The sequence below is a fragment of the Hypomesus nipponensis genome, chromosome 7, assembly GCF_054491055.1.
Source record: "Hypomesus nipponensis isolate SF chromosome 7, ASM5449105v1, whole genome shotgun sequence".
Lineage (NCBI taxonomy): Eukaryota > Metazoa > Chordata > Actinopteri > Osmeriformes > Osmeridae > Hypomesus > Hypomesus nipponensis.
The window spans coordinates 10,568,423-10,583,973 of record NC_140367.1 but is presented as its reverse complement, the minus strand read 5'-3'; the positions used below and the strand labels follow the sequence as shown (position 1 = coordinate 10,583,973).

The 15,551-nt window shown below is 48.1% G+C and overlaps 2 protein-coding genes across 2 annotated transcripts in view; one reads left to right on the top strand and one right to left on the bottom strand.

Moving 5' to 3' along the window:
- ptpro (protein tyrosine phosphatase receptor type O) overlaps nt 1–3,401 on the top strand; it is a 38,249-nt gene extending 34,848 nt beyond the window's left edge. The window contains exons 26-27 of the mRNA XM_084701377.1: nt 150–274; nt 722–3,401. Coding sequence (XP_084557503.1) covers nt 150–254 — 105 coding nt within the window. The 3' untranslated portion in view covers nt 255–274; nt 722–3,401. The remainder of the gene's footprint in view (nt 1–149; nt 275–721) is intronic.
- Nucleotides 3,402–3,467: 66 nt separating this feature from the next.
- Nucleotides 3,468–15,551, bottom strand: part of eps8a (EGFR pathway substrate 8a, signaling adaptor) — a 38,618-nt gene continuing 26,534 nt past the window's right edge. Inside the window, exons 7-21 of the mRNA XM_084701378.1 lie at nt 15,350–15,432; nt 15,039–15,175; nt 14,148–14,221; nt 13,045–13,171; nt 12,814–12,902; nt 12,634–12,708; nt 12,319–12,467; nt 11,900–12,083; nt 11,457–11,590; nt 10,503–10,614; nt 9,707–9,847; nt 8,358–8,610; nt 7,918–8,104; nt 7,543–7,675; nt 3,468–5,635 (exon numbers count right to left, since the gene is read on the bottom strand). Of these exons, the coding sequence (XP_084557504.1) occupies nt 5,525–5,635; nt 7,543–7,675; nt 7,918–8,104; nt 8,358–8,610; nt 9,707–9,847; nt 10,503–10,614; nt 11,457–11,590; nt 11,900–12,083; nt 12,319–12,467; nt 12,634–12,708; nt 12,814–12,902; nt 13,045–13,171; nt 14,148–14,221; nt 15,039–15,175; nt 15,350–15,432 (1,989 nt within the window). The 3' untranslated portion in view covers nt 3,468–5,524. The remainder of the gene's footprint in view (nt 5,636–7,542; nt 7,676–7,917; nt 8,105–8,357; nt 8,611–9,706; nt 9,848–10,502; nt 10,615–11,456; nt 11,591–11,899; nt 12,084–12,318; nt 12,468–12,633; nt 12,709–12,813; nt 12,903–13,044; nt 13,172–14,147; nt 14,222–15,038; nt 15,176–15,349; nt 15,433–15,551) is intronic.

Genomic DNA, 15,551 nt, shown 5'->3' with positions numbered 1-15,551 from the left:
AAACCGTGATTGGTGCCAGTAGCAGTATTGGCTTGTCGGTGTAACCCTGAAAGACAGAAGAAGAAAAAACGTCTAATAGTCACATTATTGCATATTAAGGGATGAACTGACAGGACATGACGCTCTCGGTATGATGTCACTTCCTGTAGGAGCAGTACGTGTTCATCCACCAGTGTGTCATGCTGATGTGGAAGAAGAAGAAGCTGCAGTCCATCACCAGCGACGTCATCTACGAGAACGTCAGCAAGACCTAAAGACGCCGGTCCTACCCGACGTAAGAGTCTCCCTCACACACCGAGGGACAGTATGGCACGTGACAGGAATTATAGACCCCCATGAAAGTAAATTCCTCTGGGCCCCATCTGTGTACCAGTAGTGGCTGTGGAAGCCCATTATACACATATACACCTATGCTTTGCAGAATAATTCCCCCCAAAAAATGTTTTACCCAGCTTCCATCCTAGCTTTCAGTACAGACCACTCATCACTGACCGGTCCCCAAACAGGTCAACACCCCGTCAAACGTGTGATCTAACAGATACCCAGTCCATCCACAGAACCAACTAACCCACAGTGACCACCCTAACACCTCACTAACCCCTCCACAAACTAGCCAACAACTTTACTAACCCAGTCAGCCAGGAATGATAAGCAGTTATTGTATCCATGCAGTGTGGAAAGGAAGCTAAACTCGTCTTAACTAGTTTTGTCTCCGTCTCAGGCTGGGAATACACACTCAACCTCCTGTGCTTGGGGCATCTGTTTTCTGCACCGAGATCCGCTTCGTCATCAAGACCAAAAAAAGCAAACAAACATGACAAAACTACAAGAAAACACAAGAAGAAAATGGATTACGTTTTTCATTTGAATTGGTCAAAGCATTGGGATGGAACATTGCCTTAAGGAGTCTTCACTGACCGGCCATTTATTCAACCACTTTCAAGGTCATTTAGTCCCCCACTCAACCAAACTGGCCAGGATGTGAGGTAGGAGGGTGCTGGGGTTGTAACGCATCATGCCTTTCCCTCCTGAGTGAATGGAATGTCTTTGACCACAGACCCTCTTTGCAAGGGAGACTCCCTCCCTTCAGAAAACAAGAGGTCACAAAATGGCTGAAGTGGTGGTCAATTGATCTGTCTGTCAGCAACTATCTTTTGTTTTTTATTTTATTTTTTTATCTCAGGATTATAGCTGGAAACCAGCAAGCACACAGGCCTACCCCCCCCAACTGCCATTGGTACACTGTTGACACGTGTGCTTGAGAGTAGTTTTCCAGGTTTGTACTTTGGCTGTTTTAACGCATTCATCGTCAGCGGGCCCTTTTTGCCGTTCACGTAGCCGTCACCCAGTAGTCATACTCACTTTTCACTCATTTGTTCTGTGGCTAAAAGGCTTCGGTTCAGAGTACCCTGACACGATAGCCCGGTGTCAACACTAGCTACGATACACTGCCACCTGACTTGGGGACATGTTGTTGTCCAACATGTTTGTGTTCATGCGGTAACTGCTGCATACACTTCTCAAAGGCTACCAACTTAGCATGTTAGCAATGTACAGTACCGTTGGCTACTCCGGGTCTGAGGAAACAACCAGGAGAGCGGGTTGGGGGAAGGGAGCAAGACCACAAGGGGACAGTTGGAGGGGCTTTGCGTCTGGGCGGAGGAGGGGCAGTGGCCCGCCCCATGCCTACAATCGACTGGACGGGAACTAGGTATGGTTTGTGAAGAGGCCAGTTTAGAAGCTGTAGAGACTGTGTGGTTCTGTTGTGGATCTATTGTTGTATTTTGCACTGAGGCCTTGGACTGCCTGCCTGCCAGCCATGCGTGGAGAGAAGAGAGGGGGGGAGAGACGGAGGGCTGGCCTGCCCACACTTCCTGTGGCTGCTGCTGCTGACTGTGGAAACTACTGTTTTATCTGTGTACTGTATCGTCCAGCTCGGCCTGGGTTTGCTCCCAGGGGAGGTCTGAGTCACTGGTGGGGGGGACATTGTTGTAAGTGATACAGTGGTTCAACTCTCATTCAAGACTTGTTTACCAGGCTGTCATTGCATTAGCTGCAATCATGTGTTTAGCGGTGATAGGATGCATTTCGGGATTGGTGCGTATAGTATCGAAGCACTTTTGTGTTGACCTTGAGAGCACAGTCAGTTTGACAAAGACAACCAGACTTGACTTAGGCTCCAATGCATCCGATTATCTCTATTGACGATTCAAAAGGTAAAGAATTGAATATCTTGCGAAAATCTGAATGCTTAGCATATCTTTTTTTCCCCACCCTTTCTCACAAGCATATCATTCGGTTATGAATCAGGTGTTCCATTCTCCATATGAACCACAGTGCTTGCTAGTTCCGTAGAATTCATGATGCTCTTGGTTATTCTTAGACGGGGGTTCATCCACACCATCATCCACACTTTGGGGTGCAGGTCTGTGGCGGGAAGGAGAAATTGGAAGAGAAAAAAAAAAACATTTCACCTACAGTACACTGATATCAGTATTTATATTGGTGTCCTAAGCATGATGAATATGGCAAAGTGATGTCAATGGGTAAATACATGCTAACCAGTTTTCATCACTGTAGTTAGCATTCTGATATACTGTAAGACAATAGCACTTTAAGCAGGAGTGCTATCCAAGTTATTAATAGGGGATTTTAGGATATAATATCTTACAAGGTACCGTACATTGGACTGTCTAGTGTTCACTTAGAGGGGTGAATAGTGTTCTTTTTAAACTTTTTTGGGGGGACAATGCACAGTTTACAGATGTAAAATCTAGCAGAACAGAGACCACTCACCTTCATCTAGGTTACATTTCACAGCAAGGTATCAAATGTACTGTACATACTACTTACTGTGTAACTAAAATGTTTCTACATGTTATTACAAAGTAATTCTTGTGGAAATGACTTTGTCGCTTTGTTTTATTTTTTTCCCCCTAAACTGTTGTAAATGTAAACGAGCATAACATAAACCCAGACCCATTTAAGTTATTGTTTTGGCATAACACGGTACTTTGTTGGGGCTTATGTATTTCTATGAGCGGCTGGATATTGTTTCTAGTGTTAACCCAGCATTCGAAGTGCATCCTCAACAATTCTGTGTCAGATTCCGTTGAGACACAGCTAGATGTGGACTTGGAAAGCACGGCCGTAGCCGGAGAAACGCACTTTGGCATGCTTGTCGGAGCTGACCGAAATACAGACATTTCCGTTAGCTAGGTAGCCTACTGTACACGTTTTACAATTTTCTCTTGCTCAGTGTGTGTCCAGTCAGAACTTGTTTGTCATTGGTGCCATTCTTGTGCATTGTGTCACTTAAAGTAGAGGGGCGATCTCGTGTTACGATCGTCGTCACTGAGTTGTGTGCGTGTGTTGGAAAAAATAAAATGTTGCAATATCAATTCAAGAGAATTACTTACGCTCACAAAATTGTCCAACGTGCCATACACAAGCGGAAATAACACAGGTTTTAGAACAGGATTTATTGCAGAATTAGCAGATTTAAGTGAAAAAGGCACCATGAACTACATACAATTAGAAATGTACAATGTAATAATCCCCCCTGAAAGAACACAGTATTTCCTTGATTGACACCAACAACGCTTTGCGATTGCACATCGTTAAGGGAGGACAATTCACAAAAATAAATCCTACTTCCAATAATCATTTTCTCTTATTAGCTAAATAAAATGGCAACGCGCCAATCGACCTTTCTATATAACTTAGCGTTTAACATTGCAGACAAATACAGATAGTTCTGGCGGGTGGGGGTAGGGGTGGGGGTGGGGGGGTCATCGATAGTTGGACTAGAACATGTGCCAAGGGTCCTGAAGTGTCCCGACATGCACTGGACAAACTTCCTTCCTAAACTGACACATTCACCCATAGGTTGTACCCCTCTACCCCTGGAGTAAACTGGACAAACAGATCTACATCACAGAGCAAAGCTGAAGCCATATAAAAGTGACACATTTAAGCAACACTGTATCGATTGGTTAAGATACATCTCTTGTGCAGGCATATACAGTATATATATATATGATATATTATACGTGTGCTAAATTCCACCCCGTTTCTCTTGTGACCGTGTGTGGACTAGTCCTTGTGTCCAGAGTATCCTTGTTCCTCACGTTCACCAGGAATAAGAAAACAGACCATAGTTTATCAGCTTTACTCTTTAGTAACAAAGATAACAAAATGGATAACAGCGCTTGGTGCTCCACATGTTGCAAGATCATGCTTATTACTCTGTCAAGTTGGTCAAACAAAGAATCGGGGAATTCTAGTTTTTGTCCCATTACTCCTGTAACTTTTTTTAAATTTTTATACCAGACTGAAGGGGCTTGCTACAGTAGAAAGGTGTGCTTTATGTAGCAACCTGATACAAGACTGAACTCTCTTGCCACGACCCCCAACACACACCCTGAAAACAAGTAGGCTGCTGCTGTGAGGAAGACTGATTTTGGCCATGTCTGTAACAGCCACTTAACAAGCTCATTCATGTCTTCCTCCAACATAGATGACTATAGGAAAATACTCGACTGTGATAATGATTTTAGATCTGATTATGACGTGCCTCTATAGTCCTTGCGTGACAGAACTTTACTGTTGCTGTGCAAATGTGCGTATAGGCCCATCTCATGACTTGCGGCCTCCTACAAGTAACCTGTCAAAGCCTTAAGGACTTGGGTAGCAGTTGCTCTGCTTTAATGTCAGGTGTAAGCAAGTGCTATATTCAATCTGAAATGAGATTAATGGAAGCATGTATCTGTAAAGTCGTAGTGATATTGTATAAAGTGATCTTATCTGACGTATTTTATGAATGACAAAAAAAGTTACATTAGCGTTGCCTCTATTTCAGTCTGGTCAGTTATATTAAGTTACTCTTTTGGCATAACATTAAATACAAAAGGATGATGTATATAAATATATTTGCTTTGCCAGCAAATCAGAAAATGTACACAACAATTATATGTATATTGGTTATTCACATTAATCAATTCTCTAAAATACTATTAAATTGGATCAACAAACATTATTTTGGTTGACTCCATTTCCCTTCTATATGAGAAGATCTCAGAAACCGGATGCATTTCCTTTTTAGTGTGCTGCACTAATCTGTGGCCAAAAAACACAAGAGACCACAGTCCATGCTTGCGATTACCCTTTCAAAACATTGCTGCTATATTACACCATTATTAATTTCATTCATTCATTCCTGTCAAATGACAATATAGTCCGATCAGATGTACAGTTCCACAACTATTCACATTCCCTTCAGATACGCGTGGCTGAACGTTTCCCTGTTGTGAATCCCCAGTCCGATTGTGTGGGTTTTACTGTGTGTGATTGTGTGTGTGTGTTTGTTTCTTTCTACGGAGACTGCTGCAGAAGCTCCTGTCGGCGGCGCATTATCTCGACAAACTCGGCTCGGTCCGCTGCACTCTGGAAACAACAACGCAACGGCATCAGAGACGGGGGTGAGGTTTAGGGGCTCGGGGGCTCAGAGGTTTGGGGGAAGGCCTCAGTGGCTGCTGCTCTCGTCAAAAGACTCCACCCCCGAGTCGGAGGCGTTGGCAGCCAACTTCTCCTGCCGCCTCCTCATGATCTCCTGCAGCTCGGAACCGGAGCTCCGCTGTAGACGGGGGAGAGAGAGAGAGAGAGAGAGAGACAGAGGGAAAGAGTGAGGAGAGAGAGTGAGAGAGAGAGAGAGAGAGAGAGAGAGAGAGGGAAAGAGTGAGGAGAGAGAGAGACAGAGAGAGAGAGAGACAGGGAAAGAGTGAGGAGAGAGAGAGAGAGACAGGGAAAGAGTGAGGAGAGAGAGAGGAGAGAGAGAGAAAAGGGGAGAAAGGGAAAGAGAGGAAGGAAGGAGATGGAGAGAAGACAGAAAGTGCGAGGAGAAAACCCCCCAGAAAAGAACAAAACCAGAGAAAGACGAGGTCAGAATGGGTCGACGATGCCCTGTGGATTGACCTCAGCGGAGCTTTACACGCTAGATAACCCAGAGGAGTGCCTCATCGGCTTAGCGGCTACTGAAAAGTTCAATAGGCCCATTTGATTAAATTGGATACAATACACAAAAGGCGTTCACTGCAGTCTACGACTGAATGCTTCGCAGACGTTTGCACACCATGTATTACTGTAAACTCAAATCTGATGAGAAAATCCTCTGTCAGTATGGAAGGATTATTGTGAGCAGGGTTTTCCACATCTGTCCTGAGAGAACCACATTACATTACATTTAGCAGACGCTCTTATCCAGAGCGACTTAGGGTGAAGTGCCTTGCCCAAGGACACAATGTCATTTGGCACGGCCGGTAATCGATCTGGCAACCTTCAGATTACTAGTCCGATTCCCTAACCGCTCAGCCATCTGTCTCCCGAACCAACAGGATAAACACACAGGTGTCCTCAGGAACAGAGGTGGAACATTTTCTATTATGCCTTTATGGTTTACAAAGCTGATGCAGAAAATACCTCTATATCCTCTCCTGCTATGACAGCTAACCTTAAAATGAAACTTACCTTTGTTTCCCTGAACGAGGTCAGTTTGAGTGTTAATGCTAACTTTGTTCACTTTCAAATCCTAGTCACTGTAAAACGCCAATAAAGGTACAGTATAGATTGCAGAACTGAAATGTTCTCTCGGCAATGTCTAACATGACCTTGTACACAGCTCGACATTGTATGTTCTGGACATGGGAGATGAAGTTAGTTTCAGTCAGCAAAAAGCAGTTCCAAGTATTTTTCGGAGACAGACATTTTCTATGTCTCACAGATCTAGCGCGGGCTGGAGGACATGGCACTGGGATGGGGGGGTGACGGTTAGAAACATTTGAGTGGGGGTTGGCAAACGAGAAGGCACATTCTGGAAAGGGGAGAGGAGCTGGACCACGGTACATACAGCTACAGCAGCCTTTTAAGAGGGTCAAAAGCTAACACTAAACTAGCTGTTGAAAAATACGTTTCTATCTGCTGGCCAGATTTATAACAAGAAACCTGGAATCATTGGTTGAACACTATCAAAGTAGCGATGCATAGATTTGGCCACATTGTGTGGCAGCGAAGCAGAAATTTCCACCACCAAACAGGCTCATTCATCTGGTTTCCAATGCTGTTGCTTAGCGCGAGCACTAAACATAAGAAGCAACTGCATCAAATCTGGCCAGCAGACTAGACACTATGACAGCCTATCCAACAATACCTTAGTGAGTGTGTGTATAGAATCAGAAGATCAAGGAGGAGGGGTCAGAAGAAGACCTGTAGGAGGAAATAAACACCACAGACCAGACCTTGCCAGAGTTGGGGGACATTAGAAGATGGAGGCTGTGTGTAAGGTGCAGGCAAACAGATCCAGGGCTAACACGTGACGACCCCCCCCCGTTTCAACACCATTATAGAACCACTTCTCATCTGGACAAACTGTAACTAACGCCCACCCCCCCCTGCAGGCGGTTTAAGACCTGGTTCAAATCAAATGATGAGGCGTAGACTAGTGGCTAGTTAGCCAAGTGGAGAGAGGGGGGGGGGGCTCACACCCACCTCGAGAGCGGCCTTCTGCACGGTGATCTGGCTGAAGACGCGGGCGCCGTCGTCCGGGCACACGGTCTTCAGCTCCTCCTTGTTGAGGGAGAACAGCTGGGCTCCTGTCAGCACTCCCAGACTGTTGATGGTGCTGTTGGCAAGATGGAGGCGGAGAGTTCGCATCAGCGCCCCACACATTCTACAATCCTGTGACAGCGTTCGCATCGTCATAGACCCCATAGGTTATCTCACAGCACTATCGCTAAGGAAAAGAGCGGAGCACTTCGAGAAGGTAAGTAAAAAAATACATAAACAACACGAGAAGCAGAAATAAAACGGCAAAAAATAATAATAATATCCTCGTGGGCACGTCTGTTGGGTGGCAGGACTTACACGCTGCTGAAGCCCTTGAGTTCCAGCCAGGATTTGACCTCGTCGGGCGAGGAGTCGTAGGTGATGTTGATCGAGGGGGGCAGGCTGGTGCTCCTGGGGGGCGCCTGGAACTTCTTCTGGGCGCTGCGGCCCAGGGTCAGCCTGTGCATCAGCTCATCCTGCACCTCCTCCATGTTGGATTTCCTGCCTGTGAGGACCGGACAGGGGGGGAGCAGACATTAGTAACACCAGAGCTCCGCGATTGAAAGGCTGACAGCAACCGTCTTTGTTCCCAAGGGAGACGTAACCACATTTTTGCTTTAAAAACAGTATGGAACAGGAATGGGAACCCTGTCACTCAGTTACTGTACACCCCCCTCCCCCCCTGCCCCTTCCAACCAATGATATCAGCTACAGCCTCCCCGCTAACCAATGAGAAAGCCGTTTGGGGTTGGGCTTACGGTTGCCGGGCAGGGGCCTCTGGTTGGGGTGGTCCCTCATGGTGACACTGCCGTTGTCACTGGACGTGTTGCTGTTCTGGCGGCTCACGGTGCTGGCGGCCGGCCGGGGGGGCTCGGCGGCTGGGGGGGGCAGAGGAGGGGTCGGGAGGCGGGCTGGGGCCGGGGCCGGGGCTGGGGCCGGTGGGGGGGGCGCGGGGGCCGGGGGCATGGGCGTCGCTGCCGGCTTGGTGACATGGTCTGTTCTGGTCTGCTTCTGAGGAACGGAGAGGAGGAAGTGATCTTGTGTTCGCTAGCTCACAGGACTACATTTGAGATACAATCCCATTCACTACTTGTCTACATCACTCCACAAAACTATTGCACACCAAATCTACAAAAGGCATGCCTCTGTTACCTCATTCAACTCTCCCAGTAATTGCTGCCGCGTAGAGACGGAAAAACGAAACGTCAAAATGAGAGTGTGGACAAGTATTTTGCATACATTACGTGACATCAAAACTCACCCAGGTGCAAAGACGACAAACTACCAAGAAACAAACGCTTGCATGACTAGTCGACAGTGGGTGGGCAAAGAACCCAAACTGTGTTGAAGCCTTACAACATGAAACATGTCATACCTCAAAACGATAAACGCTCCCACAACTCTACAGTGCTAACTCTCCCCAATCAGGATGACGGGGAGAAAGCTAAGCGTTCAGCAGCGCAAACCAGAGTTGAGGACAGGCTGGGAGTCTAGTTATGTTTCGTAGGGGTGACTGAGAGAAGCCTACAGCATCAGTCCAGCCCACTACGGGTGAACTGGGACAGGAATCAGCCTAGAAACACTCGGCACACAGGGAACAGCAACACACAATCCCGGCCCCTACCTTGAATAACTCAAACTCCTTCTTTGGCATCATTAGCTTTTCACGACACAAAAGGGGGTGGGGCGGATTAAGATGAAGGGGGAGGAGAATGAACAGGTGGTTAAAAGACAAACTGTGCAATCAATGAGTTGGGCTAATGTGCCATCACAGACCATAAAAGGCCACAATAATGTGGAATCTCGGGGGGGGGGGGGGGGGAATCTAAAACTCAAGACAAGGAATAACTGCATGAAGGGAAGAATGAAGAAAGGTATAAATGAATACGTTGCACGAATGAATCACTGAACATAGACAGACAGGAAAACCGAGTCACCAGGCAACCAACTTCCTGATACCTCCTCCATACCTCATTCAGTTACTCCTATTTAGGCTGTGTAACTTGCACTTTAACATTCTACACGCATTCCCTACTGTCCTACGAGGCTTCCAGAAGACCGGGGAGGGTGGTGGTGGTGGTGAGGGGGGTGGAGGTGAGGTCAGTACCTGGATGGTGTGGCTGTAGATGGGCTCTCCGCGGCCCGTTATGTCCACCGCCCGGGTGATCTCCAGGATGTTGTTTGGCACGTAGCCCGACGCCCCGCAGCCGTTGCGCACCTTCCACCACTGCTTCCTGTCGTCCAGCACCTGTGGGCGCCAAAGCCGTCAGCCCAGGAAAGACCATCGAGGCCTGGCCCTCTTGGAATCCTCTCAAATGCACCCCAGCTGGTGTGATATCACAGGATGTGAGGAAGCACGCGCAACCCTACACAGCTGCAGAACCACCAAGTCAGGTCAGATGTGTACATCTCCCAAGAACAGGCGACGACGGAAGGATTTATCTATTTAGATGAGTGGTCTTCAACCTCGGCCCTCGGGGACCACCGTCCTGTCTGTTCTAGAGGTTTCCCTGCTCCAACGACCCGATCATTTGAATCAGGTGTGTTGGAGCAGGTGTGTCTAAGACGTACAGGACAATGGTCCCTGACGACCAGGGGTTGAAGACCATTGGTTTAGAGCAGTGGTTCTCAGTCCTGGTCCTCGGGACCCCCTGCCCTGCATGTTGTAGACGTTTCCCTCCTCAAAACACACCCGATTCAAATTAATGGGTCGTTATCAGGCCCATTTATTTGAATCAGGTGTGTTGGAGCAGGGAAATATCTAAAATATGCAGGGCAGGGGGTCCCAAGGACCAGGATTGAGAACCACTGGTTTTGAGGATTCTTAGAAATGTAGAGGATTCTGGGAGCACAAAATGAATCTGTGGACACCAGGGCCATCTAGTGGTCATGTTCCTGCATACCTCTACGACCTCGTCCTTGACCACGGAGAGCTCAGTGTTGTTTCTGGCCACAAAGTCATACTTGGATTTGGCGAAGGTTTTTGGCTGGCCTCTGGTGTGGGCATCATAGTTCCTGGAAGGCGTTCCCCAAGTCAAACGGTTAATGACTCACAGCATCACACGAGAACAGGTACAACATGGACTAGGGTGGAACATGCATTTCATGCGACCATCTGGACAACAACAACAGGTTGACAAACACCAGTAAAAATGCAACAGGCCTTATGCATGTGTGTGAGAGTGTACAAGACCACACAAGGCACAACACCAGCAGGACATGCTAACGTGAGCTAATGGGCTGTGCTAGTGGGGCGCGCTAACGCTGGTAGCTGACACAATCGGGAACGAGCCAAACGTCAACAACAAATGGACTACTGTTTAACGACTGCTAGCTCTGGAGAAAAGTCCCAACTTTAATACCGGAGGAGAGGACAAGAATAGATACACGGACCAACACCGTAATGACAGTCAGAGAGAGGAGAGCAACGGCAATAGAAGGTAGAAAAGTTCAGTAATCAAGTTAGGAAGAGATAGATTAGATTAATATGAAGAGGGAAAAACAATTTGGAGACCAATGCGCAGTAGATAGCTACCACTTGACGCAGAGATCAAACCTAGTGGGTGAAATATAGGAATCCGAGGTAGAAAAGAGATCTATAGAATTGGACCCACAAGGAAAAGCGACCCATCTCCACCAATAGAACCAAGGAAATCTCCACCAATGGAACCAAGTTCCATTAAGAAATCCAACCAATAGAGGAGATGAGAGAGATTAGAGTAGATGCGATTAGTAGACTCTGCACCAATAGAAAAAGGACCAGACAGTTCGCTCCAACAAGGAGGGGTGGGAGTAAAGCTAGGCCAGTTCTCCAGAGCATGCCGCCAGGGTCAGGTCATGTGACCTCCGGGCGTTACCGGTCTACGTGACGGCTGACAGCCTGTTTGAAGGCGGCCACGGCCATTTCCTGGTCCAGCAGGTGCATGCGCTTGTAGGCCGTGTTACCGAAGGCGTACCCGTCTGCCGAGGGAAAGTCCTGCACTGCCGGTTGCTACGAGGGGGACAAACACAAGGACACAATGCGATTGGTCGGATTCGGGATTCATTGCCAGCCGCCACTTTCTACTTTCTTGAATGGCTTATAAATGAGATTTGATTCAACGTCATGTCATTGTGCGGTGCATGAGTAGAGAGCCAATGAAAGGACTTGAGAAGGGAGTTACAATTTGAATCGTGGATCCATTCTTATCAAGGGGTTGTAAAAACCGGCATAAACCACAATAATACATCTTTTAAATAGAGTTGAAGAACAGAAACGGGATAGCCCTCTTTGGTCCTTCTACCCAGGGTGTGCGCTCACCTCCTGGGCCAGCCTGTGTGCCACCTCCTCCTGCCTCTGGACCTCAGCATGGGCCAGCGACTCGGCCAGCTGGGTCAGCTCGTGCTCCCTGGACTGGCCCACGTAGGCCAGCATCGGGGGCTCCCAGCCGTCCCGGAACTGCAGCGTGCACGGTGGGAAATAGTGGTCCTTCGGCCACTCCAGTCTGGGGCGTGCGGGGTCGGAGAGAGAGAAGGGGAGAGGGAAGGAAAGGAGGGGGAAAGGGGGTGAGAGAGAGAGTCATTCCTCTGCTCCAAAACGAAAAATGGTCCAACCCTTTTCCTCCCGTCCACCAGACAGACCCGATGAACACGTCAACAAAGCAGAGAGGGCTGTTGGACTGGCCGAGGGGGTCTGCCACCTGCGTTGACCCTCCGGTGGCCAACCCTCTGGGGGCCTACCTGCACTTGGTCCAGCCCTCCCCCAGGGCCACCCACAGGTGCCTCTCCTCCGCCGTGCCGGCCGAGTGCAGGAAGTCGATGGCCTCGGCGGTCAGGAGCGGCACCAGGACGCTCTTCGCCAGCTCCACGCCGCCCGACGTCTGCACCACCTAGGGAGAGAGAGAGGGAGCGAGAGACAGAAAGAGAGAGAGAGAAAGAGAGAACCAGAGAAGGTGTTAAACCGAACGATCTAGGTACAGACTGATGTGGCATGCCCCTCGTTACAGCAGCATATGACGGTCAAATTCAATAGGTGTGTGTGTGCGTGCGTCTCACCATCCTCAGAGGCGTGAACAGGAAGTGCACCAGGTCCACTGCGCTGGGGTTCTGGATGTGCGACCGCAGCTTCCCCTGTGGGGGAGACGGAACGTTTGAGGCCCCTCGCTCACGTGGCGGGGAAGGGCCAAGCGCAGAGAATTTCAAAAACACACTCATCAAGGGAGTGCTCTCTCTCACCAGCAGGTTGAAGGCATGCTTGAATTTCTGGAAGCAGTCCACAAACTCATCCTGAGTGGGAGGCTTCGCCCGCAGTGTTAGAACGCCCTCTAGTGGACAAAGTAGCACACGTCAGGCAATTCCACTACCAGTAAGATAAAGCAGAACAGTCGCAGATAATTGCTACGGTGATTAAAAGGGAAATGTATGAAAACAGAAGAATATGTCCTGTCTAGACACCAGGCCACCCACCTCCTGGCCCCTTCTTCTTGCTCTTTTTCGATTTCTTCCTCTTGGACAGCTCGTTAAACGCCTCCGCAGCCTTCTGAAGTTTGGTGACGAAGAACTCGATGTCGTCCAAGATATGGTTCAGGATTTGCTGGGAACAGCAGGAAAAAGATGGCCAGAGTTTTAAAGGAGGTCTCTTTGGCGTGCGGGCAGAGCCTGATCAGTCATAACGGATGAACCGAGACGGACGGTAATGCAGTGAAGAGTTCATTTAGGATGTTATGCCTCGAGGTGGAATTGGATTTGTGTTGTTGCTGACTAAGTATGAAGATAATACAACGTCAATTAGAGTGGATGAACAAACTATGATCTTCTATTCTTGGCGCATGTGGGGGGGGGGGGGTGCATCTCCCCATTGCTAACCCTGTGACTTATTTCCATTTCATTTATTTTCCATCCAGGCAGAGTTAATCAGGAACAACATTTGCCAAAAAGACTCACCCATAGGCTATTTGAACTTTTATTCTGTAATCATTTACAGAGCATTTTTTGGGAACATAATGAATAAACTATTGCAAACAAACCAAGGTACATCTCTGTGACCAAGGCTGCCCTGTTCTGCCCGCGGGGGGAAAGCCCCATTTTGTATCTGTTTACAGCACGGAACATTCATGGTCATTGATATACTTTCACTCAGTTTGTTTTTAACTTGAACTGGATTCCAGCACATCCATGAATTAACATGGAACTGCGTCATTGATTTAGACTCAGTAATATCTGTGATAACAAACAAGCTGATCCTGTTGTTTTGACTTTGTCGTTGGCTATCCATTGACAAACATGGCCAAGCCCAGACCCAGCTATCCAATAGATATACTGGGTTGAGTAGGAGGATGTGGGGAAAGCAATTTAAGGACAGACAAATACTGTAGATAAAAGACAGACAGACAGACTGACAGGAGGCATAACAGCAGACAGACTATAACTATCATCAAGTTACTCTGCCGGCCAGCCAGCCGGCCAGCCAGCGTAAAGAGATAGAGATAGCTAGACAGACATACAGATTTTACAGACAACTAGATGGTCACACAGCCAGCCGGCCGGCCAGGCAGCGGGCCAGGACTCACCACATCTCGGTCTACCCTAGCAGCCGTCATCTCTGGCGGTTCGTCCTGCTCCGAGTACTGCCTCTGTTTGTCATCTAGCAGACAGGGGACAGCCAGACAGACAGGGCAAGATTAGACAAGTCTGTTTACTGTGGAGCCTGGCCACCACCACTGATAGGTGTGTACATGCTGGTGTTGGAGGAATAACGTAACACGTTATCCCTCCTATTGTATGACTCTTCCTCAGAGACCCAAGCCTATCTGTAACGGTGGGAGGAAATCGAGCTAATCTGACGTACATTTGCAAGTTGAATATTTTGTTTCAGCAGCATGACTTCATTCTAAAACAATTGCACAAGGATCCCAGGAGCTTGAAAAGGTGGAGTCGTTCTGAGTCAAAAATTCATTTTGGTACCAAGTGAGCTTGTGGAACAGGAGAAAAACCACAGGTTACCTGAGGCAGAAAAATCCTCTCCCACAATCAGTTTAATTTCACACGAGCTGGGCTTTTAAAACTTGCAAATCGCTGCTTTTTGTCAGCTTTGAGTGCAACTATCCCATCTCAAGCCACATTAGAAATCTGAGATTTTCAGTCGGAGAGAATGTGCTAATGGAGTGTGCCAGAATCATTTACACATCAGATGGAGCTGGTACTTCACTCACTTTGCTGCTTAATAATTTAGTCCCTGATCTTTAGAACTTTCTCTAAATCTAAAGTATCTGGGGGGGGGGGGGGGAAGCTTCCCAAGGTCACACTCTATTAGTAGATTAAACCTGAGCATTTCAAATGGAGAGTTAGTCAAATTATCGGCTCAGTCTCGAAAACAGACCCATACCACTCTATTTAAACCGTCTGTGTGACGAGCTAGGATTCCCGCGCGGTGACGGATCCGGGATTGGACGTTTACTCACAGTCTTGCTGCTCATTGGCCCAGGCTGACCACGCGGCCACGCGGCTCTTCACGTCCACCTGAGCGACGGTGGCGGGTGGCTCGGGGGCGGGGGCTGCAGGGGGTGGGGGGATGACCCCATCACTCTTCAGGATCATCCTGCAGAGAGAGAGAGAGGAGGGGGGGGGAGGGGGGAGTGACATGCGACGACAGCAGGTGACTACACAGTACCACAGTACTCGCAACCACAGAATAGGATAAACCACTAGCTAGGTCCAACAGACTTGCACCTGGTGGCCACAAAGAAGTGAAGTGAATGAAGACATTGTTTACTTAAGTGCATCCGGCCTCTTTTTGACCTTGCCACCCTTGAAGTCAAGCATGGCACTTTCGATGTCGGCCTGGATCAGGTTTGCCTGAAAGAGATCGGCGCACACAGGATGAGTCACACTTAATGACTCGACAGTGCCATCACGGTACATTACCATCCCAATTCCTGACGGTTATTGTCTGATGTGTTGACTGGGTAATATGC